Below are 22,067 nucleotides of genomic sequence, written 5' to 3'. Positions count from 1 at the left end.
CAGATTCACAATCCTCTAAGAGAAGAAATTCCTGCTTGTCTCTGTTTTAAATGTGCAAGCCTTTATTCTGAGATTATGCCCTCTCGTCCTGAACGCTCCTACAAGGGGAAAGAATCTTTCTATATCTGCCCTGTAATACCCTCTAGGAAGTTTGTATGTTTCAATAAGTTAACCTTACATGCACCTATATTCTAACAAGAACTCGGCCAATCTACTCAATCTTTCCTCATAAAACAGTCCATCCATTTCTAGTATCAGCCGAATGAACCTTCTCAGAAATGTCTCCATTGCCAGAACATCTTTCCGAAAGTAAGGTGCCCAAAATTATTCAATGTATTTCAATTGTGCCCTTTTATAGTTTTAGCAAATCTCCCCACTATATACTTTATTCCCTTTGAAATAGACGCAAACATTAAATTTACCTTCCCTAAAGTCCATTGAACTTGGATGCTAGCTTTTAGGAATTCAAGGCCACCCAAGTCTTTCTCAAACAAAAGCAGAAAGTTCTGACGAAGGGTGACCTGCCTTATTACACATCACCAGATCCAAAAAAACCCTGGTCCTTGGTTGGATCCACAATATACTGTTGTCAGAAACTGTCCTGGATATATACTTCAAATTCTTTCACATCGTTTCCTCTGCCAATCTGAATATCACAGTCTATATGAAAATTAAAGTCACCTATGATTAATCTACTACCTTTGTTACATGTCCTCATTATCTCCTGAATTGTTTTCTGTCCCACTGTATAGATACAGTTAGGGGGCCTGTAGACTACTGCTACCATTGTTTTCTTTGCCTTTTTTATTTCTTCTCTCCACTCATATGGATCTTACATCTTTCAATTGTACTTATTCCATCCCATCCAACAATGCTACGTCTACCATCCTTTATATCCTGCCTGTCTTTTGAAAAGTCACATACTATGAATATTTAGTTCCTAGCTTTGATCTACTTGTAACCATGTATCTGTAAAGGCTGTAAGATTATATCCATTAACTAGTGTGTGCTATTAATTCAGTAATAGGCAGCACATAGTCAGTGAAGGGGAGAGAGGGAGAGGGAGAGAAAGAAAACTGACAAGCACTGAATCTGTGCATTTACTGTCTTTGCAGTTTGAATTCATGTATCTCTGGACACTAGAGTGCATCGAGGAAAACTTAACAAACAGCAAAATTCACAACTGATCTTGGAGGAACCTGTGTGGGTGAGGTCACAGCACAGAAACAGATAAATGCATAGTTTTAAGGTGGCCTTGCTGTAAATCTACAATAGTGAGTAGATTGGGTTCTTTCTAGGTTATACATTTTATTGAGACCTGTCTCTTGATTAAATTCTAAAAATATGAGCCAGAAGTATTATGTTAGCCTGGAGCAGTGTGTTTTAAGTGAGTAAGATGGTGTTATTTTCTGGGTTTGTGGATTGTGAAGGAGCAAAAATGGCCTTCAGAAGAGTGATATGCTCTTCTTGTCGGATGTGAGAATTTAGGGAGAGTTTTCCTGTTACTGATGAGTATGTCGACAGGAAATATATGTGGTTGCGAATCCTATCAGATCAAATGGATCAGTTAGAGTGACAGTTAGAGGCAATGAGGAATTTACAAGAGTAAGGGGGTGTGATGGATGGTAGTTATAGAGAGGGAGAAAAGCTGCAGATAGTGTCAGATAGATCGGTTAACTCCAGGAAAGATAGGAGAGGTAGGCAGATAGTGCAGGAGTCTTCTGTGGCTATCCCCATTTCAAACAAGTATGCTGTTTTGGAAAATGTGATGGACTCTCAGGGAAATGTAGCACAAACAGCCAAGTCTCTGGTATCAAGACTGGCTCAAATGTAATGAGGGGTACGTTGAGTTCCAAGTGACTGATTGTGATAGATGACCCTCTAGTCAGAGGCACAGACAGGTGTTTCTGCAGCCAGCAGCAAAAAATCAGAATAGTGTGTTGCCTCCCTGGTGCCAGGATCAAGGATGTCTTAGAGAGGGTGCAGAATGTTCTCAAAGGGGAGAGGGAACAGCGAGAGGTCATTGTACACATTGCAACCAATGACATAGGAGGAGAATAGGATGAGATTCTGAAGGGAGAATATTGGAAGTTAGGCATGAATCTAAAAAGGATGTCCTCAAAGGTAGTAATATCTGGATTACTCCTGGTGCTATGAGCTAGTGAGGGTAGGAATAGGAGGATAGAGCAGATGAATGCATGGCTGAGGAGCTGGTGCATGCGAGAACGATTCACATTTGAATCATTGGAATCTCTTCTGGTGTAGAAGTGACCTGTACAAGAAGGTCGGATTGCACCTGAATTGGAAGGGGACTAATGTACTGGCAGGGAGATTTGTTAGAGCTGCTCGGGAGGATTTAAACTAGTAAGGTGGTGGGGGAAGGCGGTCTCTAGGAAATACTGAGGAAAAGGTCCAGCCTGAGACTGGTACACTTGAGAACAGAAGCGAGACAAACAGTCAGGGCAGGCAGGGACAAAGCAAAGAACAAGGTAGGACTGATAAACTTCATTTACTTCAATGCAAGAGGCCTAACAGGGAAGGCAGATGAACTCAGGGCATGGTTAGGAACATTGGACTGGGATATCATAGCAATTACAGAAACGTAGCTCAGGGATGGATAGGACTGGCAGCTTAATGTTCCAGGATACAAATGCTACAGGAAGGATAGAAAGGGAGGCAAGAGAAGAGGGGGAGTGATGTTTTTGATAAGGGATAGTATTACTGCTGTACATAGGAAGGATATTCCCAGAAATACATCCAGAGATGTTATTTGGGTGGAACTGAGAAATAAGAAAGGGATGATCACCTTATTGGGATTGTATTATAGACCCGCTAATAGAGGGAAATTGAGGAACAAATTTGTAAGGAGATTTCTGTTATCTGTAAGAATAATAGGGTGGTTATAATGCGGGATTTTAACTTTCCAAACATAGACTGGAACTGCCAAAGTGTTAAGGGTTTAGGTGGGGAGGAATTTGTTAAGGTGTTTACAAGAAAACTTTCTGATTCAGTATGTAGATGTAACTACTAGAGAAGGTGCAAAACTTGACCTACCCTTGGGAAATAAGGCAGGGCAAGTGACTGAGGTGTCAATGGGGGAGCACTTTGGGGTCAGCGCTCAAAATTTTAGTTTTAAAATAGTGATGGAAAAGGATAGACTGGATCTAAAAATTGAAGTTCTAAATTGGAGGACGGCTAATTTTGACAGTATTAGAAAATAACTTTCAAAAGCTGATTGGGGCAAAGGTTCGCAGGTAAAGGGACGGCTGGAAAATGAGAAGCCTTCAGAAATGAGATAACTAGAGTCCAGAGAAAGTATATTCCTGTTAGGGTGAAAGGAAAGGCTGGTAGGTGTCAGGAATGCTGGATGACAAGTGAAATTGAGGGTTTGGTTAAGAAAAGTAAGAAAGTATATGTCAGGTTTAGACAGCAGAGATCAAGTGAATCCTTAGAAGACAATAAAGGCAGTAGGAGTATACTTAAGATGGAAAACAGGAGGGCAATAAGGGGACATGAGATAGCTTTGGCAAATAGGGTTAAGGAAAATCCAAAGGGCTTTTACAAATACATTAAAGACAAAAGGGTAACTAGGAAGAGAATAGGGCCCCTCAAAGATCAGCAAGGCAGTCTAAGCGTAGAACCGCAGGAGATGGGGGAGTAACTAAACGAGTATTTTGCATCAGTGTTTACCGTGGAGGAGGACTTGGTGATGTAGAATGTCAGGAAATACATGGTGACATCTTGAAAAATGTCCATACTACAGAGGAGGAGGTGCTGGACCTGATCAAGTGTACCCTAGAACTCTATGGGAAACTAGGGAAGTGAATGCTGGGTCCCTTGCAGAGATATTTGTATCATCGAAAAGTCACAGGTGAGGTGCCAGAAGACTGGAGGCTGGCTAATGTGATACCACTATTTAAGAAAAGTGGTACAGACAAGCCAGGGAAATATAGACCAGTGAGCCTGACATTAGTGGTGGGCAAGTTGTTGGAGGGAATCCTGAGGGACGGGATTTACATGTATTTGGAAAGGCAAGGACTGATTCGGGATAGTAAACATGGCTTTGTCATGTCTCACAAACTTGATTGAGTTTTTTTGAAGAAGGAACAAAGAGGATTGATGAGGGCAGAGCAGTGGACGTGATCTATGTGGATTTCAGTAAGGCATTCGACAAGGTTCCACATAGGAGACTGATTAGCAAGGTTAGATCTCATGGAATACAGGGAGATCTAGCCATTTGGATTAGGAACTGGCTCAAAGGTAGAAGACAGAGAGGGTTGCTTTTCAGATTGCAGGCCTGTGACCGGTGGAGTGCCACAAGAATTGATGCTGGGTCCACTACTTTTTGTCATTTATATAAATGATTTGGACGTGAACATCGGAGGTACAGGTCGTAAGTTTGCAGATGACACCAAAATTGGAGGTATAGTGGACAGCGAAGAAGGCTACCTCAGATTACAACAGGATCTTGATCAGATGGGCCAATGGGCTGAGGAGTGGCAGATGGAGTTTAATTTAGATAAACGTGAGGTGCTGCATTTTGGAAAAGCAAATCTAAGCAGGACTTATACACTTAATGGTAAGGTCCTAGGGAGTGTTGCTGAACAAAGAAACCTTGGAATGCAGGTTCATAGCTCCTTGAATGTGGAGTCGCAGGTAGATAGGATAGTGAAGATGGCATTTGGTATGCTTTCCTTTACCGGTCAGAGTATTGAGTATGTGAGTTGGGAGGTCATGTTGCGGCTGTACAGGACATTGGTTAGGCCACTGTTGGAATATTGTGTGCAATTCTGGTCTCCTTCCTCTCAGAAAGATGTTGTGAAACTTGAAAGGGTTCAGAAAAGATTTACAAGGATGTTGCCAGGGTTGGAGGATTTGAGCTACAGGGAGAGGCTGAACAGGCTGGGGCTGTTTTCCCTGGAGCGTCAGAGGCTGAGAGGTGACCTTATAGAGGTTTATAAAATCATGAGGGGCGTGGATAGGTTAAATAAACAAAGTCTTTTCCCTGGGGTGGGGGAGTCCAGGACTAGAGGGCATAGGTTTAGGGTGAGAGGGGAAAGATTTAAAAGGGACCTAAGAGGCAATGTTTTCACACAGAGGGTGGTGCATATATGGAATGAGCTGCCAGAGGAAGTGGTGGAGGCTGGTACAATTGCAGCATTTAAAAGGCATCTGGATGGGTATATGAATAGGAAGGGTTTGGAGGGATATGGGCCAAGTGCTAGCAAATGGATGAGATTGGGTTGGGATATCTGGTTGGCCGGGATGAGTTGGACCGAAGCATCAGTTTCCGTGCTGTACATCTCTATGACTCTACTATGAGCATTTAAATAAAGAGCCATTAATTTTGCCATTTTGCCACTGTTCCTCATTTTGATCCTATTTTCTGCAATTTTTCCATGTTCGTGCAGTCTGTCCCTCCAGTCCCACACCTGGTATCATTCACCAAATAGCTGCTCTGTAATTCTGCCATATCCTTTTTCTTTGTAAGCAATTAGTTCCCTCTCTCAACCCCATATCCATTCACTGTTCCCTCTCCTTGGAATGTGCCACTTGGTCCAGCCCTGTGCAATAACATCGCTGAACCGCCTGGTTAGAAAATATCCACAATCCCAACGTGAGCACTTGTGCGCACGGTGTGGGAGTACGTCTGCCCGCCTCCTGTAGCACGGCTGTGGGAGGTTGGAGTTCTCCTGCACTAGGGGGCGGGAGGATCTTCCGCTGGCTGGATCCGCCAACGGGTGAGGCAGCAACGAAATATCTCTGCGTGAGTAATGCTGTGCTTTAGTTAATAAAAGATGATATTGCAGCTTGCACGAATGAAATCTGGAGCGATGGCCGTGCTATATTTCCCAATAATAATGGGTGCAAGCTCAATGTGGCGCTAGCGATACCCGTTCACTGTTTAATCGATTCCGATCACTTCCAACATACATTGCATGACCACATCCCAGCCCGTGGCAACGTGGGATGTGTGCTCGTTGCTTTGGAAACAATTTGCATCTTTACAATCAGCACTGCGTTACTTTCTGTGTCTTGGGGAGAGCCGGCCGCAGGTTGAAGCATGGGCTCCGTCTCACCCTCTCTTCCCCTCCTGACACTCGTTACTGCCACAGCCAGGACTTTGGGCCTCCACACTCACTGCTCTACTTGTCCCTGAAGCCGGTGTCTGTTCAGAAAGGGACAGTAGGGTGAAGGGAGAGAGATCAAGTAAAAACGTGCATGGACCTCACGAATTAAAGAAAAAAAGCCAAAAGCATTCGACAATGTAAAATAAATATTTCTGTTTAAATCATACAGTCATACAGCATGGAAACAGGCCCTTAGGTCCAACCAGTCCATGTCAAACATAATCCCAAACTAAACTAGTCCCATCTACCTGCTCCTGATCCATATCAACTCCATACTTTTCCTATTCATGCACTTATTCAAATATCTTTTAAGCGTGTAACTGTACCCACACCCACCACTTCCTCAGGAAGTTCATGCCCCACTCGAACTACCCTCTGTGTAAAAAACATTGCGCCTCAAGTCTTTTTAAAATCTTTCTCCTCTCACCTCAAAAAATGTGCCCAGTCGTTTTGAAATTCTCTGTCCTAGGGAAAAGACAGCCATCATTAACTCTATCTATACTTATTATTTTATAAACTTCTCTAAGGTAGCCTCTCACACTCCAGTGGAAAAAAAACAGCCTTTCTTTATAGCTCACCTTTCACACCTGGGAACATCCAAGCAAATCTCTAGTAGTAACCCTTCATGATACCTTGAAGATCTAAAGTGCTTGACTCCTGTACGAGAAGGACATTTTGTTTTGAACTGTTGCTGCTGTTGGAAGCCCAACTTAATAGTGCCCAATTTGTGCACGTCATTCTCCCATAAACTGCAGTCTGATAATAAGCAAATAATTTGTTGTAGTGATGTTGTTTGGGGGGTAAGGATTGGCCGAGACACCAGGGATAACCTATCTACTCCTAAATATAAATTGTGCCAGAAGGTCTTTTATATCTACCACAGAAAGCACATATGGTTAATATCTTGTCTGAAAGATGGCAACTCTGGCGGTTAATTTAAATTGGCCCAAATGAACTGGAAGCAGCTACTTGCCAAGTACAAAGAGTGGGACCTCCAGGACTAGGAAATCCTGAATGTCCAGGAGCATAAAGGTTAGGAATTTTTTTTTAAAGTCTTACAGAGTCATAGAGATCTGCAGCATGGAAACAGGCCCTTCAGTCCATGCCGCCCAGTTTTCACAATTAAGCTGGTCCCATTTTTCTGTGCTTTGGCAGCTACTGATGACTCAATATGGCATAGTCCCTAGAGGAACGGGGGGAATTTTAAAAAGGAAATTGGGAAAGCAAAGAGAGTGCATTAGAAAGTATTAGCAAGTAACATAAGAAAAAAGTAACCAATGAGTTTTCTAATTATATAAAGAGCAAGAGAATAAGTTGGCAAAGAATCAGGCCCATTTAGGACCATAGAGAGAGTACGTGTGCGCGGAAGTGGAAGACATGGGCACAGTCCTCAATGAATAATTTGCACTGGTTTACACAATAGAAAAGGTGTTGGAGGTATAGACATCAGGATTATGGACTATGTAATATTAGAAAAAATTATTATAGAGAGAAAAGGATTAATAAAGGGTATGTAAGTTAGCTCGCTGAGCTTGAAGGTTTGTTTTCAGACATTTCATCACCATGACTAGGCAACATCATCACTGAGAGTCTCTGGTGAAGCGCTGGTGTTATGTCCCACCTCTCTATTTATAGGTCTTGGTTTCTTCAGATGGGTGATGTCATTTCTGGTTCTTTTTTTCAAGGGAAGATAGATAGGATCTAAATCGATGTGTTTATTGATGGAGATCTGGTTAGAGTGCCATGCCTCTAAGAATTCTTGTGCGTGTCTTTGTTTCGCCTGTCCTAGGATTTGTGTGTTGTCCCAAAGTGGTGTCCTTCTTTGTCTGTATGTATAGAAACTAGTGACAGTGGGTTGTGTCGTTTGGTGGCCAATTGGTGTTCATGTATCCTGGTGGCAAATTTCCTGCTAGTTTGTCTGATGTAGTGATTTTTACAGTTCTTGCATGGTTTCTTGCAAATAACGTTAGTTTTGCTGGTGGTATCTAATGGATCCTTTAGGTTCATTAGTCACTGTTTAATTGTGTTGGTTGGTTTGTGGGCTACCATGATGCCAAGGGGTCTGAGTAGTCTGGTTTGCATGTGGAATGAACTCCCTGAGGAAGTGATGGATGTGGATACAATTACAATCTGTAAAAGACATTTGGATAGATATGAGTAGCAAAGGTTTGGAGGGATATGTGCAAGGAGCAGGCAGATGGCAGTAGTTTAGTTTGGGATAATGTTTGACATGGACTGGTTGGACTGAAGGGTCTGTTTCTGTGTTGCATGACTCTATTTGATCTAAAATTGGCTGAGAGGCAGATAGCAGAGGATAATGGTAAAGGGATGTTTCGTGACTGGAAGCATCTTTCTGTTGGGAATCCACAAGGCACGGTGCTAACACTAACCATTGTTGTTTGTAATATTAATTAATGGTTTGTGCTTAAATGTAGGGGGTATCATCAAGAGGGTTGTGGGGTAATACAAAAACTGATTAGGGTGATAAATAGTGTGAAGGATAGTCATAAGTTTCAGGAAGATCTCAATAGACTGGACAGGTTGGGCACAGCATTGGCAGGACAGATGGATAAGCTGGTTAAGAAAAGATGGGATATGTGTCTTTCTTCACTTAGGTATAGAAGATGAGCACAAATTTATATTGGAACATGTTTTTTGGTCTCAGAAGAGCCAGGAGGGGACATGAGAAGTTGTTGGCGGATAAGATCAGGGTAAACCCAAAGGCTTTCTATAGGTATTTAAGGAATAAAAGAATGACGAGAGTAAGATTAGGGCCAATCAAGGATAGTAGTGTGAAGTTGTGTGTGGAGTCAGAGGAGATAGGGGAAGCACTAAACCAATATTTTTCGACAGTATTCACTCTAGAAAACGATAATGTTGTCAAGAAGAATACTGAGATACAGGCTACTAGACTAGGTGGGATTGAGGTTCACAAGGAAGAGGTATTAGAAATCCTGCAGAGTGTGAAAATAGATAAGTCCCCTAGGCCGGATGGGATTTATCCTAGGGTCCTCTAGGAAACCAGGGAGGAGATTGCCGAACCTTTGACATTGATCTTTAAATTGTCATTGTCTACAGGAATAGTGCCAGAAGACTGGAGGATAGCACATGTGGTTCCCCTGCTCAAGAAGGGGAGTAGAGACAACCCTGGCAATTATAGACCAGTGAGCCTTACTTCAGTTGTTGGTAAAATGTTGGAAAAGTTTATAAGAGATAGGATTTATAATCATCTAGAAAAGAATAATTTGATTAGGGATAGTCAGCACAGTTTTGTAAAGGGTAGGTCGTGCCTCACAAACCTTATTGAGCTCTTTGAGAAGGTGACCAAACAGGTAGATGAGAGTAAACCGGTTGATGTGGTGTATATGGATTTCAGCAAGGCATTCGATAAGGTTCCCCACAGTAGGCTATTGTACAAAATGCGGAGAAATGGGATTGTGGGAGATATAGCAGTTTGGATCAGTAATTGGCTTGCTGAAAGAAGACAGAGGGTGGTGGTTGATGGGAAATGTTCATCCTGGAGTCCAGTTACTAGTGGTATACCGCAAGATGGAGGGTCCACTGCTGTTCGTCATTTTTATAAATGACCTGGATGAGGGCGTAGAAGGGTGGGTTAGTAAATTTGCAGATGACACTAAGGTCGGTGGAGTTGTGGATAGTGACGAAGGATGTTGTAGGATACGAGAGACATAGATAAGCTGCAGAGCTGAGCTGAGAAGTGGCAAATGCAGTTTAATGTGGACAAGTGTGAGGTGATTCACTTTGGACGGAGTAACCGGAATGCAAAGTACTGGTAAGATTCTTGATAGTGTAGATGAGCAGAGAGATCTCGGTGTCCAAGTACACAGATCCTTGAAAGTTGCCACCCAGGTTGACAGGGTTGTTAAGAAGGCATACAGTGTTTTAGTTTTTATTAATAGAGGGATCGAGTTCCGGAACCAGGAGGTTATGCTGCAGCTGTACAAAACTCTGGTGCAGCTGCACTTGGAGTATTGTGTACAGTCTGGTCACCACATTATAAGAAGGATGTGGAAGCTTTGGAAAGGGTGCAGAGGAGATTTACTAGGATGTTGCCTGGTATGGAGGGAAGGTCTTACGAGAAAAGGCTGAGGGACTTGAGGCTGTTTTCATTGGAGAGAAGAAGGTTGAGAGGCAACTTAATAGAGACATATAAGATAATCAGAGGGTTAGACAGGGTGGACAGGGAGAGCCTTTTTCCAAGTATGGTGACGGCGAGCACGAGGGGGTATAGCTTTAAATTGAGGGGTGATAGATATAGGACAGATGTCATAGGTAGTATCTTTACTCAGAGAGTAGTAAGGGTATGGAATGCTTTGCCGGCAACGGTAGTAGATTCGCCAACTTTAAGTGCATTTAAGTCGTCATTGGACAGGCAAATGGATGAACATGGAATAGTGTAGGTTAGATGGGCTTCAGATTGGTATGACAGGTCGGCGCAACATCGAGGGCTGAAGGGCCTGTACTGCGCTGTAATGTTCTAGAGATTGTGATAGAGCCCACTGTGGAATTTGAGGATGTGTATCGTGGCAGACTTGATTAGGGAGCTTACCCTGGGACCAGTGACTATAATATGACACAATTCAACCAGCAGTTTGAGAGGGAGAAGCTGGAATCAGATGTACAGGTCGATCACAAGGCGTGTTTTGTCAGCACAAATTGGTTATAACACGATTGATGAATTGTGGGCGTTGTTTGGATAGCGCAAACTTTCTACTGAACCGGGTATACTGATTTTCTATTAGTGATTTTCTGCAGAGCAGCACAACTGTCACTTTGTAGCAGAACGACCTGTAATGTTATTACAATCGAGTAAAGGTAACTACAAAAACATGAGGGAGGGATTTGTCACAGCTGATTGGACAGGGTGCCTAGTAGGGAAAGTGGTGGAGCAGCAATAATAGGTGTTTCTGAGGGTACTTCAGGAGGCACAGCAGAAATTCATCCCAAGGAAGAAGAAACATACTATCGGGAGGATGAGGCAACCATGCTGACAAGGGAAGTCAGGGACAGTATAAAAGCAAAAGATAAAACATACATTGTAGTGAAGATTAGTGGGAAGCCAGAGGATTAGGAAGCTTTTAAAAACCAGCAGAGGGGGAACAACAAACAGTAAGGGGTAGAAGATGAAATATGAGGAAAAGCTAGCTAGTAATATAAAAGAAGATTGCAAGAGTTTTTTTTAGGTTTTTCTAAGAGGTAATAGCAAGGCAAGAATGGACATTGGACCACTTGAAAATGAGACTGGAGAAGTAGTAATGGGGAACAAAGAAATGGCAGAGGAATTGAATAGGTATTGTGCATGTTTTCACAGTAGAAGACATAGGCAGCACACCAGAACTTCGAGAGTTGAGGGTAGAATTGAATGTAATGACCATCACTAAGGAGAAGGTGCTGGGGAAGCTGAAAGGTCTGGACTTAGATAAAACATCTGGACCAGATGAACTACAACCCAGAGTTTTGAAGAAGATGGCTGTGGAGACTGTAGAGGCAGTAGTGGTATTCTTTCAGGAATCACTGACATCAGGGAGGATTCCAGAGGACTGGGAAATGGCTAATGCAATACTCCTGTTTAAGAAGGGAGGGAGGCAGAAGTCAATAAACTATAGGCTGGTTAGCGTCCATGATAAAGGATGAGATTAAGGAGTATTTAGAAGTGAAATGTAAAATAAGGTTGAGTTAGCACGGCTTTGCCAAGGGGAGTTCATGCCTGACAAATCTGTTAGAATCTTTGAGGAGATAATGAGCAAATTAAACAAAGGAGAGGCAGTGGACATGATCTATTTGGATTTCCAGAAAACCTTTGACAAGAGGCTTTACAGGAGGTTGCTCAATAAGATAAGAACCCGTGGTGTTTCAGGGTAAGGTACTGGCAAGGATAGGGGAATAGCTATTTGGCAGAAGGCAGAGAGTGGAGATAAAGGAATCTTTCTCAGGATGGCAGCTGGTGGCTAGTGAAATTCCTTAGAGGTCGCTATTGGGACGACAACTATTCACGTTATTCATTAATGATCTGGACAAAAACTGAATTGTCGCAAAGTTTTGCAGATGATACAAAGGTGAGTGGAGGGACAGGAAATGCTAAGGAAGCAGGAGACCGCAGAGGAACTTGACTGGCTCGGAGAATGGGCAAAGAAGTAGTAGATGGAATACAATGTGGATAAGTATGAGGTTGTGTACTTTTGGTAGGAAGATTGGAGGTGTAGACTATTTTCTGTATCGAGAAAGACTTTGGAAATCAGAAGCATGAAGGGACTTGAGAGTACTAGGTCAGGTTCTCTAAGTTTAATATGCAGATTCATTTGGCAATTAGGAAGGCAAATGCAATGTTAGAATTCTGTTCAAGAGGGCTAGAATACAAAAGCAGAGATTTATTGCTGAGGCTGTGTAAGGCTCTGGTTACTTAGCATTTCAAATATAGTTAACAGTTTTGTGCCCTGTGTCTTAGAAAGCATGTGCTGACGTTGGAGGGGTATAGAGGCAATTCACAAGACTGATCCTGGAATGAAGAGCTTGTCATATGAGGAGCGATTGAGGACTCTAGGTCTCTAAGAAGGATGAGGGGGAATCTGATTGAAATTTACAGATTGTATAGTGTGGCCTGTATAGTGTGGATGTGGTTAAGATGTTTCCAGTTGTAGGAGACAGTAGGACCTGAGGGTACAGCCACAAAGTGAAGGGAGAACCATTTAGACCTGAGATGAGGAATTTCTTCAGTCAGAGGGTGATTAATCTATGGAACTCATGGCCCAGAGGGTTGTGGAGGCCGAATCATAGAGACATACAGCACGGAAACAGACTCTTCGGTCCAACTTGTCCATACCAACCAGGTATCCTAAACTGAACTAGTCCCATTTTGATGACACTCAATCTCTAGCTTATACTCAATCATGAATTCTCGTTGAAAGTTTCACAACGCTCACTCTCTCGTTCATACTGAATATCTAGCTCACACTTATTATCTTGCTTATACTCCGTAACTAATTCATACTCAGTCTCTCACTCATAATGAATGTTTTAGTTATGCTCTGTTCCCCACTCACACTCTGTGAAAGAGTTACCCAGATCATCCCACTAACCCAGCCCTAACTCCCAGTCCTCAAACTTCGTCACTTTAAACATATACTTAGCTTTCATTTGAAACCTCCCATGGAATCCGCCTCCACTACCCTCCCAGGCAGCACATTCCAAATCCTAACAACTCTCTGAGTAAAGAAGTTTCTCTTCCTCTCATGCCTAGCTCTCTTGCTGACAATCCAAAAATTGTGATCCCAGTTACTGACATACCATGTAGTGGAAATGGAATAGCCTCCTTTACTCTGTCAAAATTGTGCATGATTTTTGAATACGTCAATAAAGCCACTGAATGTTTTTAAGATAGGTTCTTGATTGTTAAGAACAGGGTTTATATCTGATCTAATCTCCACCTGATCTAATGGTGGAGCAGAGTCATTGGGCTGAATGGCCTAATTCTGCTCCTGTATCTTTAAGATCTTTTGGAAATATATTTAATGCTGGTTAGGTCTTAGTGAGTTTTAAGAGGATTTGTAGCTCAGGAGGAGGTTCTGGATGCAGGCTTGCTCGCTGAGCTGAACATTAATTTCCAAACGTTTCATCACCTTATTAGGTAATATTTTCAGTGGGCCTCCAGGTGAAGCAGTGCTGCTGATTCCTGCTTTCTGTTTACATGTTTGGGCTTCTATGGGTTGGTGATGCCATTTCCTGTGGTGATGTCATTTTCTGTTCTTTTTGTCAGGGGGTGGTAGATGGTGTTTAACTTGATGTGTTTGTTGATAGAATTCCGGTTGGAATGCCATTCTTCTAGGAATTCTCGTGCGTGTCTCTGTTTGGCTTGTCCTAGGATGGATGTGTTGTCCCAGTTGAAGTGGTGTCCTTCCTTATCTGTATGTAAGGATATTGGTGAGAGAGGGTCATGTCATTGTGTGGCTAGTTGATGTTAATGTATCCTGGTGGTTGGTTTTCTGCCTATTTGTCCAAAGTACTGTTTATTACAGTTCTTGCACGGTATTTTGTAAATGACATTAGTTTTGCTTGTTGTCTGTATAGGGTCTTTCAAGTTCAATAGCTGCTGTTTTAGTGTGTTCGTGGATTTGTGGGCTACCATGATGCCAAGGGATCTGAATAGTCTGGTAGTCATTTCCGAGATGTCTTTGATGTAGGGGAGAGTGGCAAGGGTTTCTGGATGTGTTTTGTCTGCTTGTTTGGATTTGTTGCTGAGAAATCAGCGAACTGTATTCATTGGGTACCCATTCTTTTTGAATACAGGGTATAGGTGATTTTCCTCTGTTCTGCGCAGTTTCTCTGTGCTGCAGTGTGTATTGGCTCATTAAAATAATGTTCTGATGCAGTTTCATTTGTGGATGTTGGGATGATTGCTTCTGTAGTTCAATATTTGGTCTGTATGTGTTGTTTTCCTGTAGACACTGGTTTGATGTTCCCCATTGGCTGTTCGCTCTACTGTGACATCTAGGAATGGCAGTTTCTTGTTGTTTTCCTTCTCATTAGTGAATTTTATGCCAGTAAGGGTTTTATTGATGGTCTTGAAGGTTTCCTCTAATTTGTTTCGTTTAGTGATGACAAAGGTGTCATCCAGCGGACCCAAAGTTTGGGTTGGATGGTTGGCAAAGCTGTTTGTTCAAGTCTCTACATTACTGCCTCTGCTAAGAACCCTGATATCGAAAACCCAATGGTTGTTCCGTTGGTTTGTCTGTAGCTTTTGTTGTTGAAGGTGAAGTGGATGGTAAGGCATTGGTCCACTAGCTTAACAATACTGTCCTTGCTGATGAAGTTGGTAGTGTTTGGTGTATGTGTCTTTGGGTCTTCTAATATGTAGTCAGTGTTTCCTTGGCTAGGTTAATGCTGATTGATGTAAACAGGGCTGTTACATCAAAGGAGACCATTATTTCATCCTCTTCTATCTTAGTGTCTTTGGTCTTCAGGAATTCTTGGGTGGAGTGGATGGAATGGTGTGAGCCTTTTACTGAGTGTTTTAGTCTTTGGTTTAGCTCCTTGGCCAATCTGTAAGTTGGTGTTCCAGGTAGTGAGACTATGGGTCTGAGGGGGGCTCCTGATTTGTGAATTTTGCGTAATCTGTAGAAGCGTGGTGTGTTGGATCCGTCTGTTTTCATTTTTTTGAAAGTCAGTCTTATTTATTTCTCCAGATTTCTGAAGTTTTTTGAGTAGTGCTGTGATTCGGTTCTCTAGTTGTGGGGTTGGATCTATTGCCAATAGTTGGTAAATGTTGGTATCTGCAAGTAGTGCATTCGCTTTTTCAATGTAGTCTCTTCGATTTAGAATGACTGTCAAGCGTCCTTGTCTGCAGGTAGAATAACAATGTTTTTATCTTTTTTTAGTCTTTCCAGTGCTTTCCTTTCTTGTGTATTGAGTGTGTTTCCTTCCTTTTTTCTGCTTAATGTTGGTGCAACTACTTATCTGATAATTTGCTGGGTTTCTTCTATGAGTTGGTTGTCTTTTAGTGTTGTTTCTAATGCTGCTAAGAAATCTTTCTTGTCCGTATCCTGGAAGTTTTAATTTAATCCTCTTACTAAGATGGCTTTCTCATGTCTGTTAAGGGTTGGTCAGATAAGTTTTTTTTATCCATGCTTCTGTGTTGTCAGTGTTGTTACTTTATGTAAGTTTGTCTAGTTTTTTCCTTCAGGTCTAGTTTTTTTCATTTTTTGTGTTTGTCGCTTTCTAATATCTATGCCTTGCTGTACTGTGTCTGTCTATTCATGGTCTGTTGCATGAGTGAATAAAGATTTTTGGTGCAAAATTTCCTGGTTGTATTTGTGGAGACTGTTGTGGTTAGGTCTCAACTCGAGGACTGTTTTCAGTTTTGGTCACCATGTTATAGGAGGGATGTGATTGCATTAGAGAGGGAGCAGAGGAGATTACACTGCCTGGAAATGGAGGGTCTGAGCTAGGAGAAAAGATTGGATAGGCTATTATTGATTTCCTTGGAGCAACAACATTTGAGAGAGGACTTAATGGAAGTGTACAAGATTATGTGGGGCATGACAGAGTGCTTAGGAAGGAAATCTTTGTCCTTAGTGGAGGGTCAGTCATTGGGGCATAGATATAAGGTTAAGAGGAGAGTTGAAGAGAATTCTTTTCACTGAGGGTGGTGAGAGTCTCGATCTTACTGCCAGAAAAGGCGATTAAGTCAGGAACTCTTGTAACCCTTAAACACTATTTGAAGATTTGTTTATTGGTTCACTCAGTCAGCTGGTCAGCTTGTTTGTGATGCAGAGTGACACCAATAGCATAGGTTCAATTCCTGTACCAGGAGAGATTACCATGAAGGTTCCTCCTTCTCAACCTCTCCCTTTGCCTGAGGCATGGTGACCCTCAGGTAAAGCACCAGTCGTTGCCTCTTTCTAAAGCGAGAGCAGCCCTGTGGTCCTCTAGAATTATGGAGATTATTTAGATATTCACTTGCTTTGCCATAAACTTCAGGGTTATGTGCCAATTCTGTACAGTGGAATGGTGTAGTTAGATATTTATTGATGATCTTAACACTAGTGTGTTCTACGGCGTAAACCCAATATATGGCCTTGTTCTGTGCTCGAAACATAAGTCTATGAGAATCAATGTGGTTTTATTCATGGGAAATTGTGAGTTGGCAGACTCAGTGGATCTCTTTGAGAATGTAACTAGAAACTGGAAAAAGTGGAGCCAGTAGATGTAATGTATTTAGATTTTCAATGAGATGTCAGAGATGACTGGCCAACAGGCAGGAAACCAAGAATCAAAATACATGGATCATTTTCAGATTGGCAAACTGCAAAAATTAGAGTATTACAGGATTCACTGCTGGAGTGTCAACTATTTGCAACCTATACGAATAATTTAGTTTGAGGAGTCATCTGTACTCCAGCCAAAATTGAAGATGATGGACAGATGGGTAGGAAAGCATGTTTTGAGGAAGAAACAGATAATCGGCAAAGTCATATAAATAGATTAAATGACTGACCATGAATTAAGCAGATGCAGTACACTGTGGGGAAAATGCATGGTTGTCCACTTTAGCAGGAAGTTTGGAAAAAGCAGAATATTACTTAATTGGAGACAGACTGCAGAATGTTGTGCTACTGGGAATATGAGTGTCCTTGTACATGAATTACAATAAGCAGCTTACAACAACTAATTTGGAAGATAAATGAAATGTCAGCCTTTCTTTTGTAAGAGGTTTGGAGAATTAGAGAAGTGTGGCTTTACTTGTACAACACATCGGTGAAACTGCCCCGAGACTGTTGTGTCCAACAGCTTTCTTACTTGAGCAAGAGGTTTGCATTGAAAACAGTTCAGACAAGGTCACACGGCTGTGGACAAAACAGACACTAACCACTCTCGACCTGTTAATTTTACTTCTTTTCAATAGAAAGTAGAACCAATTATGAAGTCAAATGGTTATTTAGAACAATGGCTAAATTCTGCTTGACCCTGGCAGTGATTACCCAATTGGATTTTAGTAAGCCATATAACATGCTTTGGAGTCAGTTAGCTCCGTTGGCTGAATGGCTTGGTTACAATGGGGGTGGGGTGTCAATTCTTACAAGGGCTGAGGTTACCAATATAGTTCTGCCTTCTCAATCTTGATCCTTGCCTGAGGTATGGTCACCCTCTGATTAAACTCATCACCAGACATCTCTCTCTAATAAGACAGCATCCCTATGGTCCTCTGGGACTATGGTAATGTTACCTTTACCAATACTATGTGATTACTTTATCTTCCAAAATGCTTTTAACAAACTTTATTGTAAAAGGCAATTAATTAAACTCAAAGCAATGAAGATTTAGGGGAAATCACAAGAACATATAAGAAACGTATTAATAAAGCAGTCATATCTGGACATTTGGTGGTGGAAATATTGAGTGAAATGCCTCAGCTTACAGTTTCTATTTCAGAGACTTGATGCAAATTGATATCCTCTGCAAATATGATTAATCTTGGAAAGACAGTGAAATTGGAAAGACCAGCTAAGAAATAACTGAAAAAGATATACAAGTTGGCAGAAGAATGCCAGATGAAGTTTCATGTGGTTGTGTAAAGTGCAACATGTGCGAAAGAGAAAATAATGAACTCTGTTCAGTTCTAGTGCTGAATATATCGAATCAGTGTATAGCAGCAATTAACATACCTCATCGGATGTTGAACTGCACAATGAAGCAATAGAATGCATTTTGATCTCCAATAATGCTGGGTGCTGGTTGTCATAAATTCCACAGTTCCTGAATAGCAAACCTAATTAAAAGAGCAAGTCAGAAGACAGTGTAGAGAAGAGCTAAGGGATTGATGCCGACCAACAGGAACAAATTGAGGAGATGATGGAGAATCTTACTCTGTTCACTGAAGAGGTATTCATGGATACTTACAAATTTATTTGACTATAGGAAAGGCTTATATTAAACTAACTGTAGATTTAAAAATTGGTAACAAGTTTAATCAAAGAAAGGGCTAATTTAGGGCAGACATTGGGAAATCATACGGATTGATCAGAGAGAATATAATCAATCACAAAAACTTTAATCTTTTTCAAGAACATTTTAACTGCTGTTGTGGTAGAGGTGAAAATGTGTTGCTGGAAAAGCGCAGCAGGTCAGGCAGCATCCAGGGAACAGGAGAATCGACGTTTCGGGCATAAGCCCTTATGCCCGAAACGTCGATTCTCCTGTTCCTTGGATGCTGCCTGACCTGCTGCGCTTTTCCAGCAACACATTTTCAGCTCTGATCTCCAGCATCTGCAGTCCTCACTTTCTCCTCCGTTGTGGTAGAAGTGTTTTGTTTGCTGCCACAGCTGCAATGATTGCTGGCTTAGTGTTGGAGAGAAATGCTGGTAGATCTTGCAGGCTAAAAGCTTGAGGGTTGCTTAAACTGTGATTCCAGTTTGGTTTGGTCAATGATTATAGTCTTTTAGTTGACCTGCTTTGCTAAGGTGCTTGTGTGTCTTTTACAGGTTGGCAAGAGTTTTGAACATTGTTTCCTACTTGTGGTAAATGAAAACATGGAAAGTCCAGCCCAAGTTGCAAAAGGAAAAGGGGTACGGAAAGCAAGGCTTCCATCTGTTAAGACTTCATTCAACAATCCTTACAGTATAGAATGGATACCCTTGGAAAGGAATATCATGACATTTATCCTGGAAAATCTAACAAAAGCATTTCAAGAGACTGGCTTATGCAAAGTTGAACCTATTGTAAAGCCCAGGAAACCAAAACCTTCCACGGCATCAAGAAGTCAAGCAGAGAGAAATATGGAAGGGAATATTGGAGAAAGTGAAGATCAACAGGAGACTGAAGAGGTCAAAGAATTGAAGGAAGAGCATGTGATGATCAGCATTCAAGAACCTAAACAAGGATGGACTAATGTGGAGCTTAGGAAACAGTTGGCAATTGGGATCAACGAGGTTACTCGGGCTTTGGAGAGAGATATGTTGTGTTTGGTTCTGGTGTGTAAATCAGTGAAACCCCCTTTGATGACTCATCATCTCATCCAATTGAGCGTGAGCCGGCAGGTCCCTGCATGCCAAGTTCCCCACCTGAGTGAAACAGTGGCACCAGTGCTTGGTCTGAAATCTGTACTTGCATTGGGATTTAAAAAGAATTCAGAAGCTTTTACTGAGACGGTTAATGCTATTACTCCACAAGTACCTCCTTTAAATGTTTCATGGATACAGCAAAGTAAGGTAGTTGTAAATGCTGAAGAACTGGACACAAATGTGGAAGATTGCACTGGTGAAATTCCAAAGCTTGAAGTAACGGAGACTGCGCTTTCCCAAAGTCAAAAGCGTAAATTCAATGAAGTGTCATCAAATGATACTCCAACGAGCAAAGCAATAGGGGTGACATTGCTGCCTCTGAAAGTAAAGAAGATAGTTCCAAATCCAAATAAAATTCGAAAGCCAAAAAAGAATAAGAAAAATAAGTAAACATCAGATTGTGGAAACTTAAATGTATACAACTCATTTTTTGGTTAGTATCTGTTGACTGAAAAGATCAGTCAAAGGTGTCGATTCTTCATCAGAACTGTTGTAAATTTCAGATTATAAAGGGATGGAATAAAGACTGACTTGTCAAAGTTCTTAAATATTTAATATACCAGCTTGTTAAAACAAGCAGATTTAAAATTGTGTTACTCTTTTATTTTAAGTCCTACATGGGATCTAAGCGTAACTGATAAGGTTAGCATTTGTGACCCATTCCTAGCTGTCCTTGAGAGGTGGTGTTGAGTTGTCTTCTTAAACTGCTGCAAAATTATTATATACAGCTATATCCACAATGCTATTAGGAAGGAAATTGACAGGTTTTGAACAAAGAATCCTAGCCATTTGATGGATTGGTTTTATAATTGTATAATTGCTGGGCAGTACAGAACTTGAGTATTGCTGAAAGAAAAGAGACATTGCTTTATTCTGATGGTCATCAGGGTAGAACTATAATAATAACAACAAGATTTTACAGTTTAATTAATATTAAAAGATTCGTGCATTGCTGGCTCGACCATCATTTGTTGGGAGTCCTTGTCCATGAAGCACAAAAGCCAGAATTCAAGTTCAGTGGGTAATATGGAATCATAGAGTCATAGAGATGTACAGCATGGAAACAGACCCTTCGGTCCAACCTGTCCATGCTGACCAGATGTTGGGCTTTATTTCAAACGAAATGCAGTATAAAGTTGAGAAGAAACCAGGTGGACACAGCTGGAATACTGTTGATGGGTTTGCCCCTCATCTAAGTAAGTAATTACTGGCATTGGAGGCTGTCCAGAAAATGATTACTTGGTTGTCACCGGGTTTTTTAGAGGGACTTTCAGGAGAAGTTGAATAGATTGGGTCTAAACTCAGTGGAATTTAGAATAAGAAGTGACCTTATTGAAACATGCAAGATCGTTGTAGGACTTTACAGGGTAGATGTGGAGCCGTTGGTTCCCATTGTGGGATGGTCTACGATCAGAGCATAACCTGAGAATAAAGGATTGCACTTTTTCGATAGAGATGAAGAGGAATTTCTTCTCTTGAAGGTTGTGAACCTGCGAAATTCTTTACCGCTGAGATCTGTTAAGGCCAGGTCATCAAGTATATTCAAGGCTGTGATAGATTTGTAGTCAGCCAAGGAATCAAAGATTATGGAAAAAAGGCAGAAGTTGAGAATTATAAGATCAGTAATAATATTATTGATATTATCAGATCTTATTAGGCTGAATGGCCTACTATGGCCTTATGATTGTAGAGATATTGCCATGGAGAAAGCTAACTGTTCCTTGGTGCTATCAAAAGATTTATTTAAAGTTGGTAGTTCAAGGTGTTCAATGGGGAATGCACCAAGGAATGACTGTCCCTTCAAGCATTTGTTAATTGAAGAGGCATAATGTGTGAACATATTCTCTCTGTTTGCAAAATAAAGCCCTGTATGTAGCTTCTACATGTAAATGAGTCTCATTGTGAACCAGACTGAAACTTAAAATGGTTGTTTGTGCTTAGAATTACACTATCAGGATTGTTGAGCGAGTGTTTTCCAATAGTTGAATCACCAGCTGTATGACTGACCTTCTGGTGATGACCTTGTTCTGAGATTTGTAACTTTGACCATGATGGCAGCACCCTGTTTGTGGAGGACATCACTTGTGCTGCTAATGCATTATTCACTTTTAAAATCTTTAGTTTTACCTGTTCTTCAAATATTTTTGATTTACCTAATCTCTGGTAAAAGGGCGCTGTACAGTGGTGGGTTTAGGCCCATTCATGAGTTTGTGATCAGAAAAGCCATTATCTCATCACCACAGGGAGTGGAGTGTCTTATTTCCCCCTCCAACTCTATTTTGATTTAAACCACGCCCTCCCCTTCACTTTTTGATCACACAGCATTGCCCTTTGACCAGTGACACTGCTTGTCACTGGTCAC

At 41.4% G+C, this 22,067-nt stretch overlaps 1 protein-coding gene across 2 annotated transcripts; it reads left to right on the top strand.

Moving 5' to 3' along the window:
• The first annotated feature begins 1,256 nt into the window (after nucleotides 1-1,256).
• rpp38 (ribonuclease P/MRP 38 subunit) lies at nucleotides 1,257-21,587 on the top strand. 2 transcript variants are annotated; one of them, XM_087987340.1, is made up of 2 exons: nucleotides 1,257-1,274; nucleotides 19,127-21,587. In XM_087987340.1, the coding sequence occupies exon 2, from the start codon at nucleotides 19,175-19,177 to the stop codon at nucleotides 20,093-20,095; it is 921 nt and encodes a 306-aa protein (XP_087843466.1). In that variant the 5' UTR covers nucleotides 1,257-1,274; nucleotides 19,127-19,174; the 3' UTR covers nucleotides 20,096-21,587. The 2 variants fall into 2 exon arrangements, with proteins under 2 accessions (XP_087843466.1, XP_043546262.2); XM_043690327.2 differs by lacking the exon at nucleotides 1,257-1,274 and adding an exon at nucleotides 5,681-5,767.
• The last annotated feature ends 480 nt before the right edge of the window (nucleotides 21,588-22,067 follow it).

The sequence above is a fragment of the Chiloscyllium plagiosum genome, unplaced genomic scaffold, assembly GCF_037043375.1.
Source record: "Chiloscyllium plagiosum isolate Xiang-an unplaced genomic scaffold, Cpla_swu_hap1 HiC_scaffold_5, whole genome shotgun sequence".
Classification (NCBI taxonomy): Eukaryota; Metazoa; Chordata; class Chondrichthyes; order Orectolobiformes; family Hemiscylliidae; genus Chiloscyllium; species Chiloscyllium plagiosum.
The sequence above is the reverse complement of the archived record's forward strand: the minus strand, read 5'-3'. Positions and strand labels throughout refer to the sequence as shown.

What these genes read in the sequence shown, in the direction of transcription:
- rpp38 (XM_087987340.1), top strand. Translation starts at nt 19,175, where the DNA reads ATGGAAAGTCCAGCCCAAGTTGCAAAAGGAAAAGGGGTACGGAAAGCA.